Below are 22917 nucleotides of genomic sequence, written 5' to 3'. Positions count from 1 at the left end.
TCTCCAAATGTAGCGTTTATGGTTGTGGCCAAAAAGCTCAATTTTGGTCTCATCACTCCAATTGACTTTGTGCCAGAAGGTTTGAGGCTTGTCTCTGTGCTGTTTGGCGTATTGTAAGCGGGATGCTTTGTGGCATTTGTGTAGCAATGGCTTTCTTCTGGCGACTCGACCATGCAGCCCATCTTTCTTTATGTGCCATCTTATTGTGCATCTTGAAACAGCCACACCACATGTTTTCATAGAATCCTGTATTTCACCTGAGTTTTTCCTTACATCCCGAACAATTTTCCTGGCCGTTGTGGCTGAAATGTTAGTTGGTCTACCTGACTGTGGTTTGGTTTCAACAGAAGCCCTCACTTTGCACTTCTTGATTAGTGTTTGAACACTGCTGATTGGCATTCTCAATTCCTTGGATATCTTTTTGTATCCCTTTCCTGTTTTATACAGTTCAACTACCTTTTCCCACAGATCCTTTGACAATTCTTTTGCTTTCCCCATGACTCAGAATCCAGAAATGTCAGTGCAGCACTGGATGAAAGATGCAAGGGTCTGTCAGGAGTCCAGAAACTCATTGACCTTTTACACACACACACACACACACACACACACACACACACACACACACACACACACACACACACACACACACATTACAAGCAAACAGATCACAGGCGAGGATGGTAAAATAAAATTATGGGCGGGTTGTCACAGCCTCAAGGACCTGAGGCAAATAAGTGCAGGTGGGATGGCAACCAATAGCAATGGTGCCACGGAACAATGCATCACATGCCCACCTGGGCACATGTTCTAGAGGGCTGTTGACCTCTGCTTTAGGGTCTGCTTGAAAAAAAAGGTAGGAAGATGACCATATATTTTACATCTTACAGGCATAATGTCCTAGATCAGAAAAAAAAAAAAAAAAGAGTTCAACCAAAAGGTAAAGCTTTTGTAATCTCTCACCTTGTAAAACAACCTATTCATTTTAAAATAGAAATGGAAGGCAAAACATTTTTGTATAGATATATTAAAAAAAAAAAAAAAAAACATACATTAATTTATTTTTACCCCTTTTTTTTTTTTTTTTTTTTTTTTTTTTTTTTTTTTTAGAAGTGATCGCATTCCCTCTGTTCTCAGATGCATGGGGGGGGGGGGGGGGGCAGCACCACACTGAGCTTCCCAGTGAAAGGCTATGAGGGGGGGGGGTGTCAGGACAAGTCTAATCATTGGAGGAGAGCAGGCTGAGTTCCCAGCATAGCTACAGAACTGATCACGGTGTGCTCTCATGCCTAGTGTGGTCAGGTTTTTAATAGGAAAGCAATAGTACGTAATCAAGTCTGATTCTACAGAACTCACACATGGTAAAACACTACACCGCCATGCCTATATTTCCCATGTTGCCTGCCTATTAATCTGAATAATGAGAATACTGTCTTCTAAAAGTCCACCTATATCACTGGCAGGAACACCAGGGATTTAATACAAGTACATGGTACAGCAGGCACATATCAGGAATATGAAATGCTGGGTTTACATATTCTTTAAAAAATAAGTGCATTTTAAAAATATCTAAAAATAATATAAAACACCTTGCAAACTTAAACCTACAGTTGATCTAGAAGAAACCCTTATAACGCATAGTCCAATTTTGCTCTTGAAATCCTTCCTTGTCACCCATTAATGCTAACAATTATATCAGAAAACCTGAAGAGAGCAACTATCATGTTAACAAGAGATCGGGTTGGATGGAGAATTTTGACTAATTCGCTGTTCATTTTTGCAGACTTAGCAGAGTTAAGCTGCACACACTACAGAAACAATATTATTGTGGAGATCTTCAACTCATGTAAGCACCTGGCTCTGTCTGAAAGAAGATAAATCAGAATGGATGGAAGGAAAAAAAAAAAAAAAGGCAAATAAAACAGAGAACATTGAGGCTGGGTTCACACTGGTCCGACAAACGCTCCGACAGTGGGAGCTCATGTCGCATGACGTGTGAAATTCAATGTTTCCCTATGGGAGCCATCCTAACTGGTCCGACACAAGTCGTTCCGACTTTAGAAATGCTCCCTGCACTACTTTGGTCCGACTTTGATCCTACTTTAGCCCATTGACTATCATTGAATTCGGATCAAAGTCGGATCGCCGTCTCGCATGATCCGACTTGGGCATGCGACAAGCATCTCGCATGATCCCTGCCCCAAAGCACCCACCCCCCATGTTGAGGGCATGTGGCCTGGTATGGTTCGGGGGGGGGGGGTGCTCGCTCGTCCCCACCCCCATTCCCGACCAGCCGGGCTGCGTGCTCGGATAAGGGTCTGGTATGGATTTGGGGGGGGACCCCGACGCAGTCTTTTCGGCGTGGGGGGGTTCCCCTTGAGGTCCATACCAGACCCAAGGGCCTGGTATGCTCTTGGAGGGGGGAACCCATGCAGTTTTTTTATTTAAAATTTGGTGCGGAGTTTCCCCTCAAGATTCATACCAAACACCGTGCCGGGCATTGGCGGGGATACAAGTCGGATCCCCGCTCATTGAAATTTGGACGCATGCCGGCTTCATGTCGCAGGGCAAAGTCGGATCCAAAGTAGGATGACTGTCGTGTCGCACCAGTGTGAACCCAGCCTAAAGGATATTTAACCGTGTTCCACCCCGCCCTGCTGCTCTTTAGTTAGGCTTAAGGGGGCAGGATGGACTTCCTAATCACATGATCAGAAGCCTGTCTCGCTGACTCCCAATCATGACCAGGAGCTGTCTGTACAGCTCGGTCACAGTTCTGGGAGTGTGCAGAAAGCAAACTGTCAGCAAAGAAACCTTGGCCACCATGGACACATGTGCAGTGTGAGGACATGGTTGGCAATAGTTTAAAGTGGAGGGCCACCCTGAAAAAAAAAAAAAATCACCAAAAATCCTAAAAAACAATAAAAAAAAAAAAAAAAAATTGGAAAAAATTTTTTTTTTTTAAACTTACCTAAACCCTTATATATATATATACAAACAGTGTTATAAAATAATCAACATATGGACTAAGTTATAAAATAATCAACATATGGACTAAGTTATCCCACTAGACAGCGCTAGTGTTGAGCAAAAACTTGTGGCCAACAACACATATATGGACAGTCTTAAATCAGAAAAAAGTCCTCTAAAAGAAAACCCTTATAAAGGGAAGTGATGACAGGTTCAGGGTGCGATTCAGATAATCAACAGGTGATCTTGAATAAACCTCAATCCTCCACCGATCACTGTAAGATCCACCCAGGTGACACACACTCTCCCCCTAGGGGGTTAAACTCACCAGATAAGGGGAGTAATAAAGCCTTCAGAGTCAACGCTCTTTAGAGATAGTGGGTTGCCATCATCACTCTAGATAGGGTCACAGGTTTGCAGGGCTCATAATGAATCAAAAAAACAGAAAGAAGGTGCACATAGCGTAATCCTGTTTATTGATTCAAACCCGTTGCACACAGACAGACTAAAAAACCCCCCCTTCAATAAAATACGTACATCAAATAAAACGAATAGTGAGCAATCAATCAAAAGGCAGATAATGTCAGTATGTGCACTTCACCCGAAAATCGTCAGTGTCGCTACACAGGAAAGGCACGATACTTCCTGGTTGTGTAGATGACTCAGGTGGAGCGCACACCTCACTTCCGGCGTCGTGTTGGCCACGCCCTGACGCGTTTCGTCATATCCTTTGACTTCAACAGAGGGCGTGGTCACACGACGTAATGGCCAGCTTATATATCCCTCCACACGCCGCTCAGCCAATCACAGCAAGACTAGGCGGTGGCTAAAACACGCCTACAGTTCCAGCCTCACTGACGGCTTATTATAAACAGCGTGGAGGGATACAAAGGCACTGCACTAATCCAATATGGTAAAATTCATTAAACAGTGGGTACAAGCTACCGTAACTACATACATTTAATCAAGAAGCATCGCCTCATGTATCTTAGCATTATGGATTCCCATTAATAGGCAGCCAGTGCTAATTACACCCACGTCATGAATGAAGAAAATAACATTGATACATCTTAGAATCATCTGTCATAATCTAAAATCACATACAATGGTAAATATGCATATAACAAAAAGGCATATAAAAAAGGAAACTCTAATACCATTACATACTAAAGACAATCCTGTACTGATATGCACATATATTTAGTATAAACATTATTTTATCATATAGGTAGGAAAAAGCTCCGTGAGCACAATAATACTGCAAGATACAGTACCCGACCTACAGAGCTATTGTTAGTTTTAATAATTACAACAAAACCAGCAAATATTCAAAGAAAAAATTAATCGAAGAAAAAATAAATCGAAGAAAAAATAAATAAATCAATCATTAAAGTAAAAATGGGGAGGCAACACAGTCGCATAAAGCAAAACTACATTGAAAATCACACAAATATTAAAAATCGCACAGATATTGAAAAGATAAAATTAATCTATATCATATTAATTAAGAGCTAATGCCATATCACATGCATTCCTATCAACGAGAGCATGTTACAAACACATAGAGGCAGGATAATCGCATAACAATAAAAACAAAAGTTACTCTCAATCTCCCTATACAGCTCATATAATTGTAGCAACCTGTGCTACTAAAAGTAGGCCAGACCCATGCCACAAGAGAGAAGGAAGAAAGAGATCAGAGATATAACATATACAAAAAGATTGGAAAATCGCATAATGTAAAAAACCTACAAAACCAAAATTGATCTCAATCTCTATATAGGAGTCAAGTACTCGTACACACTGTACTACTATGGGGAGACCAAACAGACGTCACAGAGAGATAGGTCACTCTAACCCCATAAGAACCAATTCTAACTGCCTGCACAGATACTCTCAACGGATCCGATCAACTATTAGTAACGGATATTAGTAATCGCTTATAAAGCAGTTGATGTCCAAATCCACATTGAGTCCCCTTGGCGACAAAGTGTCAGCCAAGAAGATCCACTGGGTCTCTCTTCTTGACAGGTCACGCACCAGATTAGACCCTCTCCACTTTGGTCTCAAATGGTCTACACCCCAAAATTTAAGGCCCGAGGGATCTTGGTTGTGTTTAAGCTTGAAGTGGAGCGATACATTATGGTCTTTGAAACCAATCTTTATATTCGCTATATGTTCTGCAATCCTGACCCTTAAAAGCCTTTTGGTGCGCCCTATGTACATAAGGCCACATGGGCATTGCATAGCGTACACCACGTAAGCCGTATTGCACGTAATAAATTCATTAATCCTGAATTCTCTACCATTAGAGGAGGATATAAAACTTTCAAGAGCCCTCATTGGTCTGCCAACTTCCCTGCATGCCCGGCATCTCCTACAACTATAGAATCCTTTTTTATCCCAGAAGGTTAAAGGCCTGGAAGGAGGATCGAGTACCTTCCGCACTATCTTGTCACCAAAACTGTGAGCTCTTCTATAGATAAATTTAGGCCTACATGGTAGGGATGGGCCTAATGATTTGTCCATGCATAACACATGCCAATGGGCATTAAAAATGTCTTCTACCTCCCTAAATTGGGAATGAAACCCTGATATAAAGCTCCACTCATGGTTTTCATTAGGTAATCATTAGGCCCATCCCTACCATGTAGGCCTAAATTTATCTATAGAAGAGCTCACAGTTTTGGTGACAAGATAGTGCGGAAGGTACTCGATCCTCCTTCCAGGCCTTTAACCTTCTGGGATAAAAAAGGATTCTATAGTTGTAGGAGATGCCGGGCATGCAGGGAAGTTGGCAGACCAATGAGGGCTCTTGAAAGTTTTATATCCTCCTCTAATGGTAGAGAATTCAGGATTAATGAATTTATTACGTGCAATACGGCTTACGTGGTGTACGCTATGCAATGCCCATGTGGCCTTATGTACATAGGGCGCACCAAAAGGCTTTTAAGGGTCAGGATTGCAGAACATATAGCGAATATAAAGATTGGTTTCAAAGACCATAATGTATCGCTCCACTTCAAGCTTAAACACAACCAAGATCCCTCGGGCCTTAAATTTTGGGGTGTAGACCATTTGAGACCAAAGTGGAGAGGGTCTAATCTGGTGCGTGACCTGTCAAGAAGAGAGACCCAGTGGATCTTCTTGGCTGACACTTTGTCGCCAAGGGGACTCAATGTGGATTTGGACATCAACTGCTTTATAAGCGATTACTAATATCCGTTACTAATAGTTGATCGGATCCGTTGAGAGTATCTGTGCAGGCAGTTAGAATTGGCTCTTATGGGGTTAGAGTGACCTATCTCTCTGTGACGTCTGTTTGGTCTCCCCATAGTAGTACAGTGTGTACGAGTACTTGACTCCTATATAGAGATTGAGATCAATTTTGGTTTTGTAGGTTTTTTACATTATGCGATTTTCCAATCTTTTTGTATATGTTATATCTCTGATCTCTTTCTTCCTTCTCTCTTGTGGCATGGGTCTGGCCTACTTTTAGTAGCACAGGTTGCTACAATTATATGAGCTGTATAGGGAGATTGAGAGTAACTTTTGTTTTTATTGTTATGCGATTATCCTGCCTCTATGTGTTTGTAACATGCTCTCGTTGATAGGAATGCATGTGATATGGCATTAGCTCTTAATTAATATGATATAGATTAATTTTATCTTTTCAATATCTGTGCGATTTTTAATATTTGTGTGATTTTCAATGTAGTTTTGCTTTATGCGACTGTGTTGCCTCCCCATTTTTACTTTAATGATTGATTTATTTATTTTTTCTTCGATTTATTTTTTCTTCGATTAATTTTTTCTTTGAATATTTGCTGGTTTTGTTGTAATTATTAAAACTAACAATAGCTCTGTAGGTCGGGTACTGTATCTTGAAGTATTATTGTGCTCACGGAGCTTTTTCCTACCTATATGATAAAATAATGTTTATACTAAATATATGTGCATATCAGTACAGGATTGTCTTTAGTATGTAATGGTATTAGAGTTTCCTTTTTTATATGCCTTTTTGTTATATGCATATTTACCATTGTATGTGATTTTAGATTATGACAGATGATTCTAAGATGTATCAATGTTATTTTCTTCATTCATGACGTGGGTGTAATTAGCACTGGCTGCCTATTAATGGGAATCCATAATGCTAAGATACATGAGGCGATGCTTCTTGATTAAATGTATGTAGTTACGGTAGCTTGTACCCACTGTTTAATGAATTTTACCATATTGGATTAGTGCAGTGCCTTTGTATCCCTCCACGCTGTTTATAATAAGCCGTCAGTGAGGCTGGAACTGTAGGCGTGTTTTAGCCGCCGCCTAGTCTTGCTGTGATTGGCTGAGCGGCGTGTGGAGGGATATATAAGCTGGCCATTACGTCGTGTGACCACGCCCTCTGTTGAAGTCAAAGGATATGACGAAACGCGTCAGGGCGTGGCCAACACGACGCCGGAAGTGAGGTGTGCGCTCCACCTGAGTCATCTACACAACCAGGAAGTATCGTGCCTTTCCTGTGTAGCGACACTGACGATTTTCGGGTGAAGTGCACATACTGACATTATCTGCCTTTTGATTGATTGCTCACTATTCGTTTTATTTGATGTACGTATTTTATTGAAGGGGGGGTTTTTTAGTCTGTCTGTGTGCAACGGGTTTGAATCAATAAACAGGATTACGCTATGTGCACCTTCTTTCTGTTTTTTTGATTCATTATGAGCCCTGCAAACCTGTGACCCTATCTAGAGTGATGATGGCAACCCACTATCTCTAAAGAGCGTTGACTCTGAAGGCTTTATTACTCCCCTTATCTGGTGAGTTTAACCCCCTAGGGGGAGAGTGTGTGTCACCTGGGTGGATCTTACAGTGATCGGTGGAGGATTGAGGTTTATTCAAGATCACCTGTTGATTATCTGAATCGCACCCTGAACCTGTCATCACTTCCCTTTATAAGGGTTTTCTTTTAGAGGACTTTTTTCTGATTTAAGACTGTCCATATATGTGTTGTTGGCCACAAGTTTTTGCTCAACACTAGCGCTGTCTAGTGGGATAACTTAGTCCATATGTTGATTATTTTATAACACTGTTTGTATATATATATATATGTGTTTTCTTTGATTTGAGACAGCTGCTGTCCATTAGATTGTCTCTCTGCCTAGACAGACACAGGGGAGTTCAATCTGCTTTATGTTTAAATGTTATTTGCATATTGGTGTGTATGTATGAATATGCATTTTTGAATATTGATTTATTCCTTTTTTAATATTAATATATCTATATCTTGGATCTGTTTGGGAATCTGGCGCTGAGCGGTGTTTGCAGGCCTGGTGAAACACTTTTATATACTTACCTAAACCCTTGTTGCTAGGCAGTCTTCCTAATCTGCCTCTTCCGCTGTGTTCTGCTCCTTGGTGAGCAGCCCCGTTGTCTTCTGGGAACTGTGTGTGTTCCCAGAACACCACAGGGCCATTCACAGAACGGAGCGCCGCTCGCGCATGCGCAGTAGGAAACTAGCAGTGAAGCCGCAAGGCTCCACTGCCTGTTTCCCTTACTTAGGATGGCTGTGCCAGGAGCCGAGGGACGGGTCAGCCTCAGGCGGCCGACATCACAGGCACCCAGGACAGGTAAGTACTTATTTAAAGTCAGCAGCTACAGTGTTAGTAGCTGCTGACTTTTAAATTTTTTTTTATTAGGACGGAATTTCGTTTAAAGTATGAGGGCACATTAAGGAGTTAATGTTTTGTTTTTTGTTATTTTTGCACTCTTTATTTGTACGTTTTTCAACACGTATACAAGAGGAAAGAATAGCGTATATCAACCGAAATACAGCACCACATCCCGGATTGAATAGAAAAAATAATTGTGAAATAGAGTAATGGCACTTTTAGATGCTGAAACCTCCTAATGGAATATTATATGACACAGTGATATATAAAAATAACAACATTTTATTAAATACATAAAAATGTCTTATATCGTTTAAGACCTATGTAACAAAAATATGAAACAGTAAACGCTGTATACACCCGTAAAGAGCCCCTACAACAAGGTGAGCAATTTCCTCAATAGTCACAAAAATGTGTAATCATGAACTATGATAAACACTCAGGACCAAAGTATGAGAAAAGAGACACAGCCCAACATGTTTCACATGGTAGCTTCTTCAGGAGTTTTCGTTGATAGAAAAGAAGTAGTTCTGGGAAACCTCAAAAGAGGCGTTGCATGTTACCACCAGGGCACTGCAGAATGGGACAAATGTCTGTCTCAATCATGTAGATCTGAAACCAGCCCAAGAAAAGCTGTCCCACAAAGCACATCAGAAATCTCATACACAGGAATTGGTGATTCCAAGTTAAATTGAGCAAAGTTCTGCCATGCTGCAGAATAGCCACATACAACTCCAAATGTAATGAGCAGCTTCCAAATGCTGATATGGTCACAATGTTAAATCCTCAATCATGGCAGAAAACATAAAAAAAACAACCACAAAAAAGGCTCCCTTCCTGGTGTCACAATAACAGCAACATTCCCTATTTAAAGCAATCTACAAAGGTGGATCCTCATTTGAACAGCTCACAGAGCACTGTTTAATCCATGACCCGAAAATGGAAAGAGTATGGCACAAATGCCAACCTACCAAGACATAGACTTCCACCTAAACTGACAGGCCAGGCATAGGGAACATTAACCCTTTCACTGTCAGATCCGTATGCCGTACAGAAGTGCCTGCAGGTGGCCAGGTCAGTATGGCGTACGGACCTAATTTCTCCCTCTCCTATAAGCTTATGGTCACTTCAATGACCATACGCTTTTATATCAGAAATGTTCAGCAGACTCTGCTGAACAATTCTATAACACTGATCAGCGGATTACAACCTGCTGATCAGAGATATTAAAGTGGTGTTCCGGCCGAAATTATACTTTTTAAATAAAAATACCCCTATAATACACAAGCTTAATGTATTCTAGTAAAGTTAGTCTGTAAACTAAGGTCTGTTTTGTTAGTTTATAGCAATAATTTGTTATTTTATAAACTTACAGCAGGCCGTGGCCATCTTAAGTGTGGGCATCTGAAGCCAGACTGTATTTCTTCCTGGACCTCATCCTTGCAGATCTCGCACATGCTCAGTGCAGCACAAGCAGTATAATAGGTCTCAGGTCAGGTTTCCATAGCAACGGCAGTTTCAAAGGAAGTTGCCGCCCCTTCCCAGAAGGCATTGCAAGCAGGAAATGATGCGATGGGCCGCGGCCAGGAAGGAGGAAGTGAAAAATGAATACAGCAGATATACAGTAGGTGCTGAGAAAAAAAAATTCAAAATATCCAATTTGTTTACACTGCACAGTTTAGTGAGGGATGCTAAAGAGTTGTAAAAGTGGGTGGAACTCCACTTTAACCCCTAATGTGACCGACCCCCCACACCACTGCCTCCCTGTCCCCTGCCCTGTTCCCTGACTGAACACACTATCCCCACTGTGAAACATGGCGGTAACAGCATTATGTTGTGGGGGTGCTTTTCTTCAGCAGGGACAGGTAAGCTGGTCAGAGTTGATGGGAACATGAATGGAGCCAATCAAAGGGCAATCTTGGAAGAAAACCTGTTAGAGTCTGCAAAAGACATGAGACTGGGGTGGAGGTTCACATTCCAGCAGGACAACGACCCTAAACATACAGCCAGAGCTACAATGGAATGGTTTCAATCAAAGCATATTCATGTGTTAGAATGGCCCAGTCAAAGTCCAGACCTAAATCCAATTGAGAATCTGTGGCAAGACTTGAAAATTGCTGTTCAGACGCTCTCCATCGAATCTGGCTGAGCTTGAATTATTTTGCAAAGAAGAATGGGCAAAAATGTCACTCTGTAGATGTGCAAAGCTGATATAGACATATCCAAAAATACTTGCAGCTGTAATTGCAGCAAAGGATGGTTCTATAAAGTATTGACTCAAGGGGGCTGAATACAAATGCACGCCACACTTTTCACATATTTATTTGTAAAAAAACATGTTGAAGACCATTTATCATTTTCCTTCCACTTCACAATTATGTGCCACTTTATGTTGGTCTATCACATAAAATCCCAATGTGGAATATTTTAAGGGGTATGAATGCTTTTACAAGGCACTGTATGTGAGGCTGGATAGAGATCCAGGTAGATTATTTAGCCTAAATCATAATAGCAGAAAATACAATTGGGGGGGGGGGGGGGGCACGTACCCGTCATGTCCTTTGGGTTTTTAGAGCAACCCCATGAGTTAATGTTCATTATAGAGCTCAAACTGCTAACTACACAAATGTAATACATATACAGGAGCTTTTTTTAGCTGGCAAATGTTTTATATTTCTGTCTATATACAGTAGTTCTGAGATTTTCACAGTTCTGCAACACAGCACAGTGCTATCTGGAAAGGGGGAGGACTGATTTTTTTCTTGCTGCAGTTAGGTTACTCTCCTAGGCTGTGACTGGACAGTGAAAGGTGAAATAGCACAGTGATGAGCTTTTCTCTGTCACTCTGCTCTCTCCTTCTACCAACATTTTAGCACATGCGCACCGCCACACAACTGATTGGCTCCTTGTTCTGCTTCTCTTTCTCTCAGTCTAAGCTCCGCTGTACAGAAGAATGCAAAAGGATGCTATTAAGCTGAATTTGGGTACTGTGTGCATTTAAAAAAAATACATTTATTAAAAGGCTGCACTAATTTGTGCCTTTTTTATATTTGCATGGAGTTCAGCTTTAATAAACTATTTCAGGGACTTAAAAGCATTATTGCTGTCAAGAAAATGGAATAAGAGTCCTTATAATTTCACATATTTTAAAGTAATAAAATCTCTTCTCGTGTATAGTGCACGTACTATTGTTTTTTGTGCCTGATAGATTTTAGAAGCTTGTAAGTTAGAACTTCCAGGTCCTGCTGTCTGCAGTGGTGGCTGAGCTACAGTAACCTCAGAGCTTCAGGGAAGGGGGAACCTGCTTTGAAACTAGGGGACCTGAAAACCGCTACATGCTGCAGCAACAAGCGCACTGTAATTATAGCATATACACATGGGACCTAGAATTGGAAAACACCTGAATTGTTCTGGAAGGCATACATAAAATGTCTCTGTAGTTCTTTATTATGTCTGAAACACTTTTTTTGTGGTATGTTTCAGAATTGACAGTGCTGAAACATATTTGCAAGTGATCATTCATGTATTAGATAATTTATGGTTTTAAATATCATTTACAGCCCTGGTGCCAAACACGCGGGCCCTGTGCTGCTGCGCACCATATAGATAGCAGTGGTTGCCGCCCAGGGCTGTCATCCAATCAAGTTAGGCTGTCCCTCTGGGATCTTCAATATCTCCCGAGGCAGCCGGAGTTTGTGGGTGGAGCCAGGGGTGTGGCTGTCTCCTCCACTCCTCCCAAAGACTCTTTCACTCAAGCTGAGGAGGAGAGACCACAGCAGCCTCAGGAGTGTTCATATCCAGCAAAGCTGTAAATGACTAAGCACATTGTCATAGCATACAGCCCTAACCTGCCACTATACCACCCTATACTACCCAAACCTGCCACTATACCACCCTATACTACCCAAACCTGCCACTATACCACCCTATACTACCCGAACCTGCCACTATACCGCCCTATACTACCCAAACCTGCCACTATACCGCCCTATACTACCCAAACCTGCCACTATACCGCCCTATACTACCCAAACCTGCCACTATACCGCCCTATACTACCCAAACCTGCCATTTTACTACCCTATACTACCCAAACCTGCCACTATACTGCGCTATACTGCCCAAACCTGCCACTATACTGCTCTATACTACCCAAACCTGCCACTGTACTGCCCTACACTACCCAAACCTACCACTATACAACCCTGTACTACCCAAACCTGTCAAACAGTGCCTATAGTAGGCAATCATATTTTGTCCTTATTTTATTTATTGCAGTCAGATCAATGAGTATGCTTTATGTTGGTATCGTTAAAGTTGTTAATATTTATTTTTGTAACCTAATTCTGCATAAAACCTTTAACACGGTGTAATTTCCTGAGATAATTTACAAGGGCGTATTTAGGGCCCAAATTAGGGGCGAGGCAGGCTAGGGGTTGGGTGGGGCAACTGTTGGCAAGTAACTCTTTAGTATAGTATGTATTACACAACACTATTACTTTAAATCATTAATTTTCTGCCTGGACTGCTGCTGTTCCAAATGCCAATATACAGTTGTGCTCATAGGTTTACATACCCTGGCAGAATTTATGATTTCTTGGCCGTTTTTCAGAGAATATGAATGAGAACACAAAAACGTTTTTCACTCATGGTTAGTGGTTGGCTGAAGCCATTTATTATCAATCAACTGTGTTTACTCTTTTTAAATCTTAATGGCAACAGAAACTACCCAAATTACCCTGATCAAAGTTTACATACCCCAGTTCTTAATACCGTGTATTGCCCCCTTTAACATCAATGACAGCTTGAACTCTTTTGTGGTATTTGTGGATGAGGCTCTTTATCTTATCAGGTGGTAAAGCTGCCCATTCCTCTTGGCAAAAAAACTCCAGTTCCTGTAAATTCTTTGGCTGTCTTGCATGAACTGCACGTTTGAGATCTCCCCAGAGTGGCTCAATGATATTGAGGTCAGGAGACTGAGATGGCCACTCCAGAACCTTCACTTTATTCTGCTGTAGCCAATTACAGGTCGACTTGGCCTTATGTTTTGGATCATTGTCATGTTGGACCGTCCATGTACATCACACGCGCAGCTTTCTGGCTGATGAATGCAAATGTTCCTCCAGTATTTTTTTTCGTAATATACTGCATTTATCTTGCCAACAATTTTGACCAAATTTCCTGCGTCTTTGTAGCTCACACATCCCCAAAACATCAGCGATCCACCTCCGTACCTTTCATCATAGGCCTTGTTGACTCCTCTCCCTATGTAGCATTTATGGTTGTGGCCACAAAGCTTAATTTTGGTCTCATCATTCCAATTAACTTTGTGCCAGAAGGTTTGAGGCTTGTCTCTGTGCTGTTTGGCGTATTGTAAGTGGGATACTTTGTGGCATTTGCGTAGCAATGGCTTTCTTCTGGCGACTCGACCATGCAGCCCATCTTTCTTCATGTGCCATCTTATTGTGCATCTTGAAACAGCCACACCGCATGTTTTCAGTGAGTCCTGTATTTCACCTGAGTTTTTCCTTGCATCCAAACAATTTTTCTGTCAGTTGTGGCTGAAATGTTAGTTGGTCTACCTGACCGTGGTTTGGTTTCAACAGAACCCTTCACTTTGCACTTCTTGAATAGTGTTTGAACACTGCTGATTGGCATTCTCAATTCCTTGGATATCTTTTTGTATCCCTTTCCTGTTTTATACAGTTCAGCTACCTTTTCCCGCAGATCCTTTGACAATTCTTTTGCTTTCCCCATGAATCCAGAAACGTCAGTGCAGCACTGGATGAAAGATGCAAGGGTCTGTCAGGAGTCCAGAAACTCCATGACCTTTTATACACACACTAATTACAAGCAAACAGATCACAGGCAAGGATGGTTACCTTTAATAGTCATTCAAACCCCTTTGTGTCAACTTGTGTGCATAAGGCCAAAATCACCAGGGTATGTAAACTTTTAATCACTGTCATTTGGGTAGTTTCTGTTGCCATTATGATTTAAAAAGAGTAAACACAGTTGACTGATAATAAATGGCTTTAGCCAAACACTAACCATGAGTGAAAGAAATGTTTTTGTGTTCTCATTCATATTCTCTGAAAAATGTCCAAGAAATCATAAATTCTGCCAGGGTATGTAAGCTTATGAACACATCTGTATTAGCCACTTGTTAACAATGTTTTACTCCACCACAGCACTGCCCTTCAATGATAATCTATTTGCATCAAAAATCAATCTATGAAGCGATTATTCTGTTCTTGTATATGAATTATATATACATATGTGCAACCGATATAGTAAATCAACATAAAGTGCTATTATTATAAGTCCCAAAATAAACATTCATCTGTGAAGTGCTTTCAAATAATTTGTGTTAAAGTGCTTCAGACTTTCATTAAGACATTATGGTGCTCCCTATACGAAGTGCTTCAGTGCAGCCCCTATGATTTCTCAGTGCTTCATGCAACACTCTGTGCTCTGACACTCACCAGATGTCTTTGACTTTGTGCTTTTCAGCCACGGGGTAGTCACAGCAAATATTGATTTGAGTTAAAAAAAAAATTCTGTTCGCTCACTTTGCATTTAGTAAATTGATAAAAAGAATGAACAATTAAAATACTGGTATATACTTTTGAAAGCATTCTTAGTTTACAGCATTTTTTCACACCTTCACTTTTGCACAGTACATATATATATAATAATGAGCATGTGTGAGGAAATTAAAAAAGACAGATAATAAATTTCATGCAACTATGTTTGATCAAGTCGGGGGTCAAGCTCAATGGTGGGGTCATCTGGTTCAAATCTAACGACATATAGGTCAAATTCCAGTTCTACTTTGGCTAACAGCAATGCTAGTGGTGTATGGGATTGGATCATGGGCTCATTAGGGGTATATAAATGGTCTATGAAGCATTGCAAGCAATTACAAGTCCTTTTTTTTTCCCCACAAATAGAGCTTTCTTTTGGTGGTATTTGCTCACCTCTGCGTTTTTTTGTTTTTTTTCTACGGACATTTGACACTTTTTGGGGAACCAGTGACATTACTACAGTAATCGGTGCTAAAAATATGCACTGTTATTGTACTAATGACACTGGCAGGGAAGGGGTTAACATCAAGGGGTTAACTGTTTTCCCTCACTGTGTGTTCTAACTATATGGGAGAAGGGCTCACTGGGATAACACACAGATCTGTCTTCCTGCATAGCAGAAAGACTTGATCTGTGTGAATTCCCCTGTCAGAACGGAGTTCTGTCACTGCGAGGAACGATCGCGGGGCATCTAGCCTGCTGGACACACTCACTGGCTCCATCCCTGGCCAATGGGAGCGTGTGCCCACAGATCGCCCTGTACGAGCCCGACGTACACCTGTGGCCGCTGATCGGCAAGTGGTTAAAGAGATTGTAAAGGTTCAAATGAAAAAAACAAAAAAAAAAAACAAACATGTCTATACTTACCTGCTCTGTGCAATGGAATTGCACAGAGCGGCCGCGAACCTCCTCTTCTGGTGTCCCCTGCCAACACTCCTGGCTCCTCCTCTCCAGATGCCCCAGCAAAGCCAGTGGGACTCGGAAGTGAGGGCAGAGAAGAGCTGCAGACGTGCACAGCGCTGGATCAAATGAGGGCTCAAGTAAGTAAAAGGGAAGATGAGGGGGGATGCTGATGCCCAAATATTTTTTACCTTAATGCAAGGAATGCATTAAGGTAAATGTTTAGGCTTTAGAACCACTTTAAGGTTTCTGCTCAGGATGTGCATTTAGGCTTGCTAAGGGTTAATGACAGGAAAGCTGCAGGGCCTGATAACATTGCAGGGATTGTTTTAAAGAAATGTTTCTATCAATTGGCAGATGTCTTTTAATCTTTAATGCTTTCTTAGGCTAGGTTCACACCTATGTGTTTTGCAGTACATTTGCAGAAACGCACTACAGTCCATTTAACATTAGTTCCTAGGGGTCACATTCACATCTATGCAGTTTACACTGGTGTGTTTTTTTTGGAAAGGTGCAGAGACTTTTTTTTTTTTTTTTTTTTTTTTTTTACACGCCTTTTTTTTTTTTTTTTTTTTAGCTCCATAGACTTCAATATAATTGCAGAACGTGACGAAAAATGAGCCTCAAAAAAGCATTAACTGCATATGCATAGAAGCTAGCCTTAGATCAGGAGGTAGTGTCTTTTTGCCCGAAAACATCAGTAATTGTCCGAGTTCCTAAGAAATCTACTTGTTCTTGTCTTAATGACTATCGTCCTGTGGCTCTTCCCCTAAATGTAAAACAAAATGTTTTGAGAAGTTAATTTTAAACCACATTAAAAACTGTATTCCAACAGGGTTGGATAGCTACCAGTTTGCCTTTAGAGCTAATCGATCCACAGAAGATGCTATTGCATTAGCCTTACATTCTGTACTGACCCATTTAGAAAGTCAAAACAGTTATGTTTGTATGCTTTTTATTTATTTTAGATAAGCATTTAATACAATCTTGCAGATGAAACTTTTTGCTAAGTTAAATTTGCAGGGACCATGCCCAACCCTTTGTAACTGAATTGTGGATTTCTTGGCCGATAGACAGCAGAGGGTAAAGGTTGGCAGTTGCAACTCATCAACACTGTCCCTTAGTACAGGGGTGTCAGTGCTAGGACCTTTTTTGTCTACTTTATATACAGTACTTATGATTGTGTCTTCATCTTCAAGGTTAAACTCTGTTCTAAAATCTGCTGATGGCACCACGTTAGTTGGGAAAATAAAGGGTGGTGACAAGGCTGCATATCGGCAGGATATTTAAAACGTGGTGGGTTGGTGCAGACAATAATTTTGAGTGCTCTTTCACCTCAACATACAAGCTTTGTGGAGGGATCAGAGGAATCCCACAGTTTTATCCACTTCAGCAGTAGGTACTTGTAATCCTTCAGAGCCTAACTTCTATTCAGCCTGTAGGGCTCAAAATTAGAAGTCTGCGAAACCTTCCGAAGAGCCTTCATAATGAAGTTGTGAACCCACTTCTACAAGTAGGAATGGAGGGGGGGGGGTCTGTTTGTAAATTCAGATGGATCTTTGAGGAGTTTGCCTACCATTTGAGTGCTCGCAATGCCTTTATTAGCCCACAGGCTTTGTGTCTGGCACTTCCTTCTGTTGCATTTTTTGGGGGGGTTCCCCTCACTTTAGGACCCCTTGCCCGAGTGGGCTTCCAGAGTTGTAACCCATGTGGACTCACATTCCCTTTCTCAGAAGAATCCCATTGAATGTCTTATGGTGCCTGGTGCCCCTCAGCATCCCTCCAGAGGAATTCACCGACCTAAAAGTTCGACGGCACACCGTTCTGACTGTTCCCTACCATGGAACCAAGAACCTGGCCTCTCAGTGTCCTTTGAAGGCACCTGCTGCTTCTTGGAGCACTGGATCTCGGTCTACTTTAGTGCTGTTTCCACCCATTGTGGGTTTTTCAGACAACCTTCCTTGAATTTGTCAGCTTTTTGTACCCTTGGAGTTGGAAACCTTCTAAAGGGCCTAACACTTGCAAGCTTAGCCAGATAAGGACTCAAAGGCCTTGTGATCTGTTTTGTTGGTGGCTTATTTGTTTTAACCCTCATCAAAAAGGTCTACACCCTGTTTGTCATTGGACCCTTTGTTAACAGTCAGGGAGTTTTCCCCCTATCTGGGGTGTGTAGGACATCGATGGGACACCAGGAAACATTAGCTGATCCCATTGTAGTCATCTTCCTGATTTGGACTCTGTTGGACATCACTTATGTGTTGCAGGCTTTTCAACTGTGGTAAAGTTTGTGAGTCCTCTCTGTGATAGAACAAGTGGCCTGATCCCTATGCTGTAGGACGCTAAGTGTGCCACTCTCAGCCAAATTGTCTAAATTAGAAACATTGTATTTGTTTCTGGCTCAACTCAACCTGTGAAAACAGCAAAAATCTTCGTTGTTGCTAGCTTGTGTATTTGTGATTTTACTTTTTTTCTATCGATAAAAATAACAGCTTTATGATTTTCTTTCAGCTGTTCTGTTACGAGCTATCTATATGTAAAGTAAAACCAAGCTTTTGACATCTTTTGCAGTCATACTGGACCTAAGAATTGGAGAATTGGTGATGATAATGACTTTATCTCTGGCGCAGGGGGAATGGTTTTTCTTAGTAAAAAAAAAAAAAAAAGAAAAGCATAAGAACCCCTGATGTACATCAGAATACTTTAATAATCCCAAAGGATTAATTGCGACACAGCCACACTCAATAAAAACACAAGATCACAACAATGAATAGAACAAGACACAATGACACAACAAAATTACCAATAACAGCAATTAGCACCCATAAAATGAAATAAACCATCCATACAATTAAAATACAACATAGAATAAATAACAGAAAATCAAACTACCAAAATGCAAATAATACAACACTTTCTCTAGCATGACCCCAATAATAATTAACATAATACCGACATTCTATAAAAACTACATAAAAATCCTGATCATAATCCAGATTTAAATCTTCACCTCCAGCTCTCAGAGGAGAATTATATAACTTGATAGCCACAGGCAAAAATATATTTCTGTGGTGCATCATGGTTGTAACAACCTGTCAGTGATGGTACTGCAGACTGAAAAGCGTATTGTGGAGTGGGTGGGAGAATTTGTCTAAGATTGAACGTACCTTGAACAACATTCTCCTCTCCAGCATCATCTTACAGATGTTAAAAGACCTCAGTCTCCTCAAAAAAATAGGAGGCGGCTCTGGCCTTGCCTATAGAGCAGTGGTTCTCAACCTCAGTCCTCAAATACCCCCAACAGGCCATGTTTTGGGAATTTCTCTTAGATAAAATAGCTGTCCAAAATACCAAGCCATTGATTCTGATTTAAAGCACCTGTGCAAGATAATGGAAAACCTGCAAACATAACCTGTTGGGGGGGGTACTTGAGGACTGAGGTTGAGAACCACTGCTATAGATCACCACAGTGTTCTTGCTCCAGTCCAGCGTATTATCTATGTGCACCCCCAGATACTTGTAACTCTCTACTACATCCACTCCTCGGATGGAGATGGGGGTCACTGGTGCCTTTTACCTTCTCAGATCCATATACATACATTTGTTTTGACCGCTTTGAGTAAATGTACTGCCCATGACTGAGGTTGAGAACCACTGCTATAGATCACCACAGTGTTCTTGCTCCAGTCCAGCGTATTATCTATGTGCACCCCCAGATACTTGTAACTCTCTACTACATCCACTCCTCGGATGGAGATGGGGGTCACTGGTGCCTTTTACCTTCTCAGATCCATATACATACATTTGTTTTGACCGCTTTGAGTAAATGTACTGCCCATGTAATAACCCCATAGGTTTAGATTGGCCTTTGACCAGCTGGTCAAATCTGATAACCATTATTTAAGATTCATGATGTCTTGTTTTAAATGCTAAAAAAGTCAGTGGGGCATATTTATAAAGTGGTGAATGTGGTATTCATCAAATATTCACTGCAGGTGAATCAAGTACTGTAATTTTAAAAGACGTGCAACAGGAAGATATACATGCAGTGAAAGTTTGGTGAATATCTCTATTACTGCTATATAAATATACCCTAATGATTTAAAAGTGCTCACAGACTACTAGCAGTGCATGTTTTCATACATACCTTAGTTTATCTGCTGCTTAAATATTATTTCACCGATCTTGATCTTCTAGCACCGAGTATGGTTAAAGGAGACCTATGGAGAAAGTCCTTTCCTGGATGAAGAGGAAGCCAAGCAACTTGTAGCCAAACATAAGCAGAGGGAAGAAGAGTCCAGCGCTGCAAGCTCGAGCAGACAGTGGAGCAGTCATTTAACCTCTCTCTCTTCCATGGCATACAGCAATTACACAACAGAAACATAAGTTTTTACTGTAGCACGTGTGTTTACTGTCTAAATTACTTGTCACCACTAAAAAGTTTTATAAGCAGACACCACATTGGTGACTGACAATTGTTGATACAGAATTGGTTGGATATGAGTTAAGAGGTCTTAAGAACACAAATTAATGTGTATATCCCTGCAAAGATGAGTATCATTTTGCTGAATTGCAATTTGAGTCAGGATTTAATCTAGTCTGTCACATGAAGAGGGTGAATTCCACTACTGTTGTGTATTTTTGGCATCCTGGCACTTTATTACATATCTCCTTAACGCGGGTCTCCCTGAAAGCTTTGATATTAGTAAGCACTGTTTTATGGCTTTTACTGTGCTTCTGTTTTTAACATATATTTTAACGTTTTCTACCTCAATATGCCATTTGTTTGTATATTTACCAAGCTGAACCACTTCCCAATTGCATCCTTAACCAACGACAAAAACGTTGAGTGGAAATTTCTCAGGTAGTACAGTGTCCAATAGTAGTGATTTTACTGTTCTCCTGCAAGACCAATCTGAAGTGTAAACATATGGTGCCACAATAGACTCAGGTAATGTAGACGTCAAATGTTCTTTTTCCTATTGGCTGCTTTCAAAAGCTAACCATTCTTGTAGTGAAAGAAAAGGTGGCCACGCAATATCTGTAAGGAGTTATTGTATTGAGATCATGCACTTTATATAATAAGCAAGAACTTAGTTTAAAAACATATCTAAGCAAACGTAGCCCACCATGCTTCGAATTGTAGAGCACATAGAACTGTGGGATAGCGCCATAATCTGAGACAATTTTGTGTATTATTACTTTTGTGGTTACTAAGAATTTATGTATAAAAATGGCAGGGAAATATCACGTGCTAGTTAGGACTTTGCACTATATTATGAAGAATACTGAAGATGACAAAGCCACATTTCCAGACTTAATGAAGTTTAGGAAAATTGCTGTACTCTGATCGGTCACTTGCCACCTTAGGGTCTTTCATCGTTGGGTCATATGTATGGAAGTTTGATCAGACAATACTGAAGGCTTTGTGTAAAACTTGAACTGAGCATCAAGTGTACCTTTTCTTCATGTGCTATGTGGTTATAAAACTGAAAGGATACATATATTGTTTCTATATAAATACAAGCCATGTTAAAATGTTTTTACATTCCCACTGTTATACATGTGGACTGTTATTGTGTGATTTTTTTTTTTTTCATATAGGAAAGGTGTATCCAAATAAAAAAAAAACTGTATTGCATGTCATTGTGTGGACTTTTCTGACATTTTACTTTATCTCCATCATGGTTTTTGGTCTATAACCAAAACTGAACCTAAAACTGCAATATGTTTGGGTGGACTGACCCTTTAAAGAAGAAATTCCTAACTGAATGACATTTCACTTGTTGAAGCACTTTGTATGTTGTTTTTTTAATTACATGCATTTTAATCCTTTCTTCATTCTTTGCAGCAGCAATGGGGTTGATTTACAAAAAACGGAGAGTACAAAATCTGGTGCAGCTGTGCATGGTAGCCAGTCACCTTCTAACTTTAGCTTATTCAATTAAGCTTTGACAAAAAACCTGGAAGCTGATTGGTTTCTATGCAGCGCTGCACCAAATCTTGCACTTTCCAGTTGTATTAAATCAACCCCTGTCTGTCTATATGCATGCATTTCAGTGATAGCAGCATGGCAATTCTCACAATGGGCTTCCTAATGGTGACAACAGTGGAACATGCTTGCCTAATATGTTCTGAAATGGCCTCTTATCTCCATTGGAAGCCTGTGTGACTAGATATGCCAGTGAATTACAGTGAAATGCACTGGTTGGAATTCCGCAATTTAGAACTACAGCCATGATCAACAGTCTCGGGTAAATACTTTGAATCAGACAAGCAACAAAAGCAATGATATTAATCCACCTAATGTCAGCGACATAGGTGTTTTTTATGTACATCTAAGGTTGAAAACCATAAAATGTTTTGCTATCACTCCTGTATATCCCTTATGGACCAGAGCAATTTTTACATTTCAGCTCTAGGCCTACTGCTAAGGAATGGCAAAGTTATTGCTAAAGATAACAAAGATCTAGATACTTAGTTTTTGTTTTTTTTTGTTTTTTTGTAAAAATTTGTTAGTGAGGGCCTAATAGAGAGGGAAAACCATGTTCCACACACTCCACACCTAGGGGACACCAGCTCAATATATACTGGAAAAAGAAGTATTGTAGAAGATGGGCTATTAAATTGTAATCCTCATGGTTCAGGTAAAACAAATATACACATCAGTCGTTATTAGGAAAAAAAAAAATATTAATACATATATTATTCATAAAACAAAGGTAAAGAGGACAACTAAAACCCCAAAGTGTAGAAAGCACATTACACATAATATCAAATACGAAAACGCATTAATT

The 22917-nt window shown here is 40.5% G+C and overlaps 1 protein-coding gene across 1 annotated transcript in view; it reads left to right on the top strand.

The window, feature by feature from the left end:
- Positions 1–21761, top strand: part of DUSP22 (dual specificity phosphatase 22) — a 211998-nt gene extending 190237 nt beyond the window's left edge. The window contains exon 7 of the mRNA XM_073630966.1: positions 20318–21761. Within this exon, the coding sequence (XP_073487067.1) occupies positions 20318–20506 (189 nt within the window). The 3' untranslated portion in view covers positions 20507–21761. The remainder of the gene's footprint in view (positions 1–20317) is intronic.
- Positions 21762–22917: the final 1156 nt, after the last annotated feature.

The sequence above is a fragment of the Aquarana catesbeiana genome, linkage group LG05, assembly GCF_042186555.1.
Source record: "Aquarana catesbeiana isolate 2022-GZ linkage group LG05, ASM4218655v1, whole genome shotgun sequence".
Lineage (NCBI taxonomy): Eukaryota > Metazoa > Chordata > Amphibia > Anura > Ranidae > Aquarana > Aquarana catesbeiana.
Note: the sequence above shows the minus strand (reverse complement) of the source record. Positions and strands in the feature narration are given on the sequence as shown.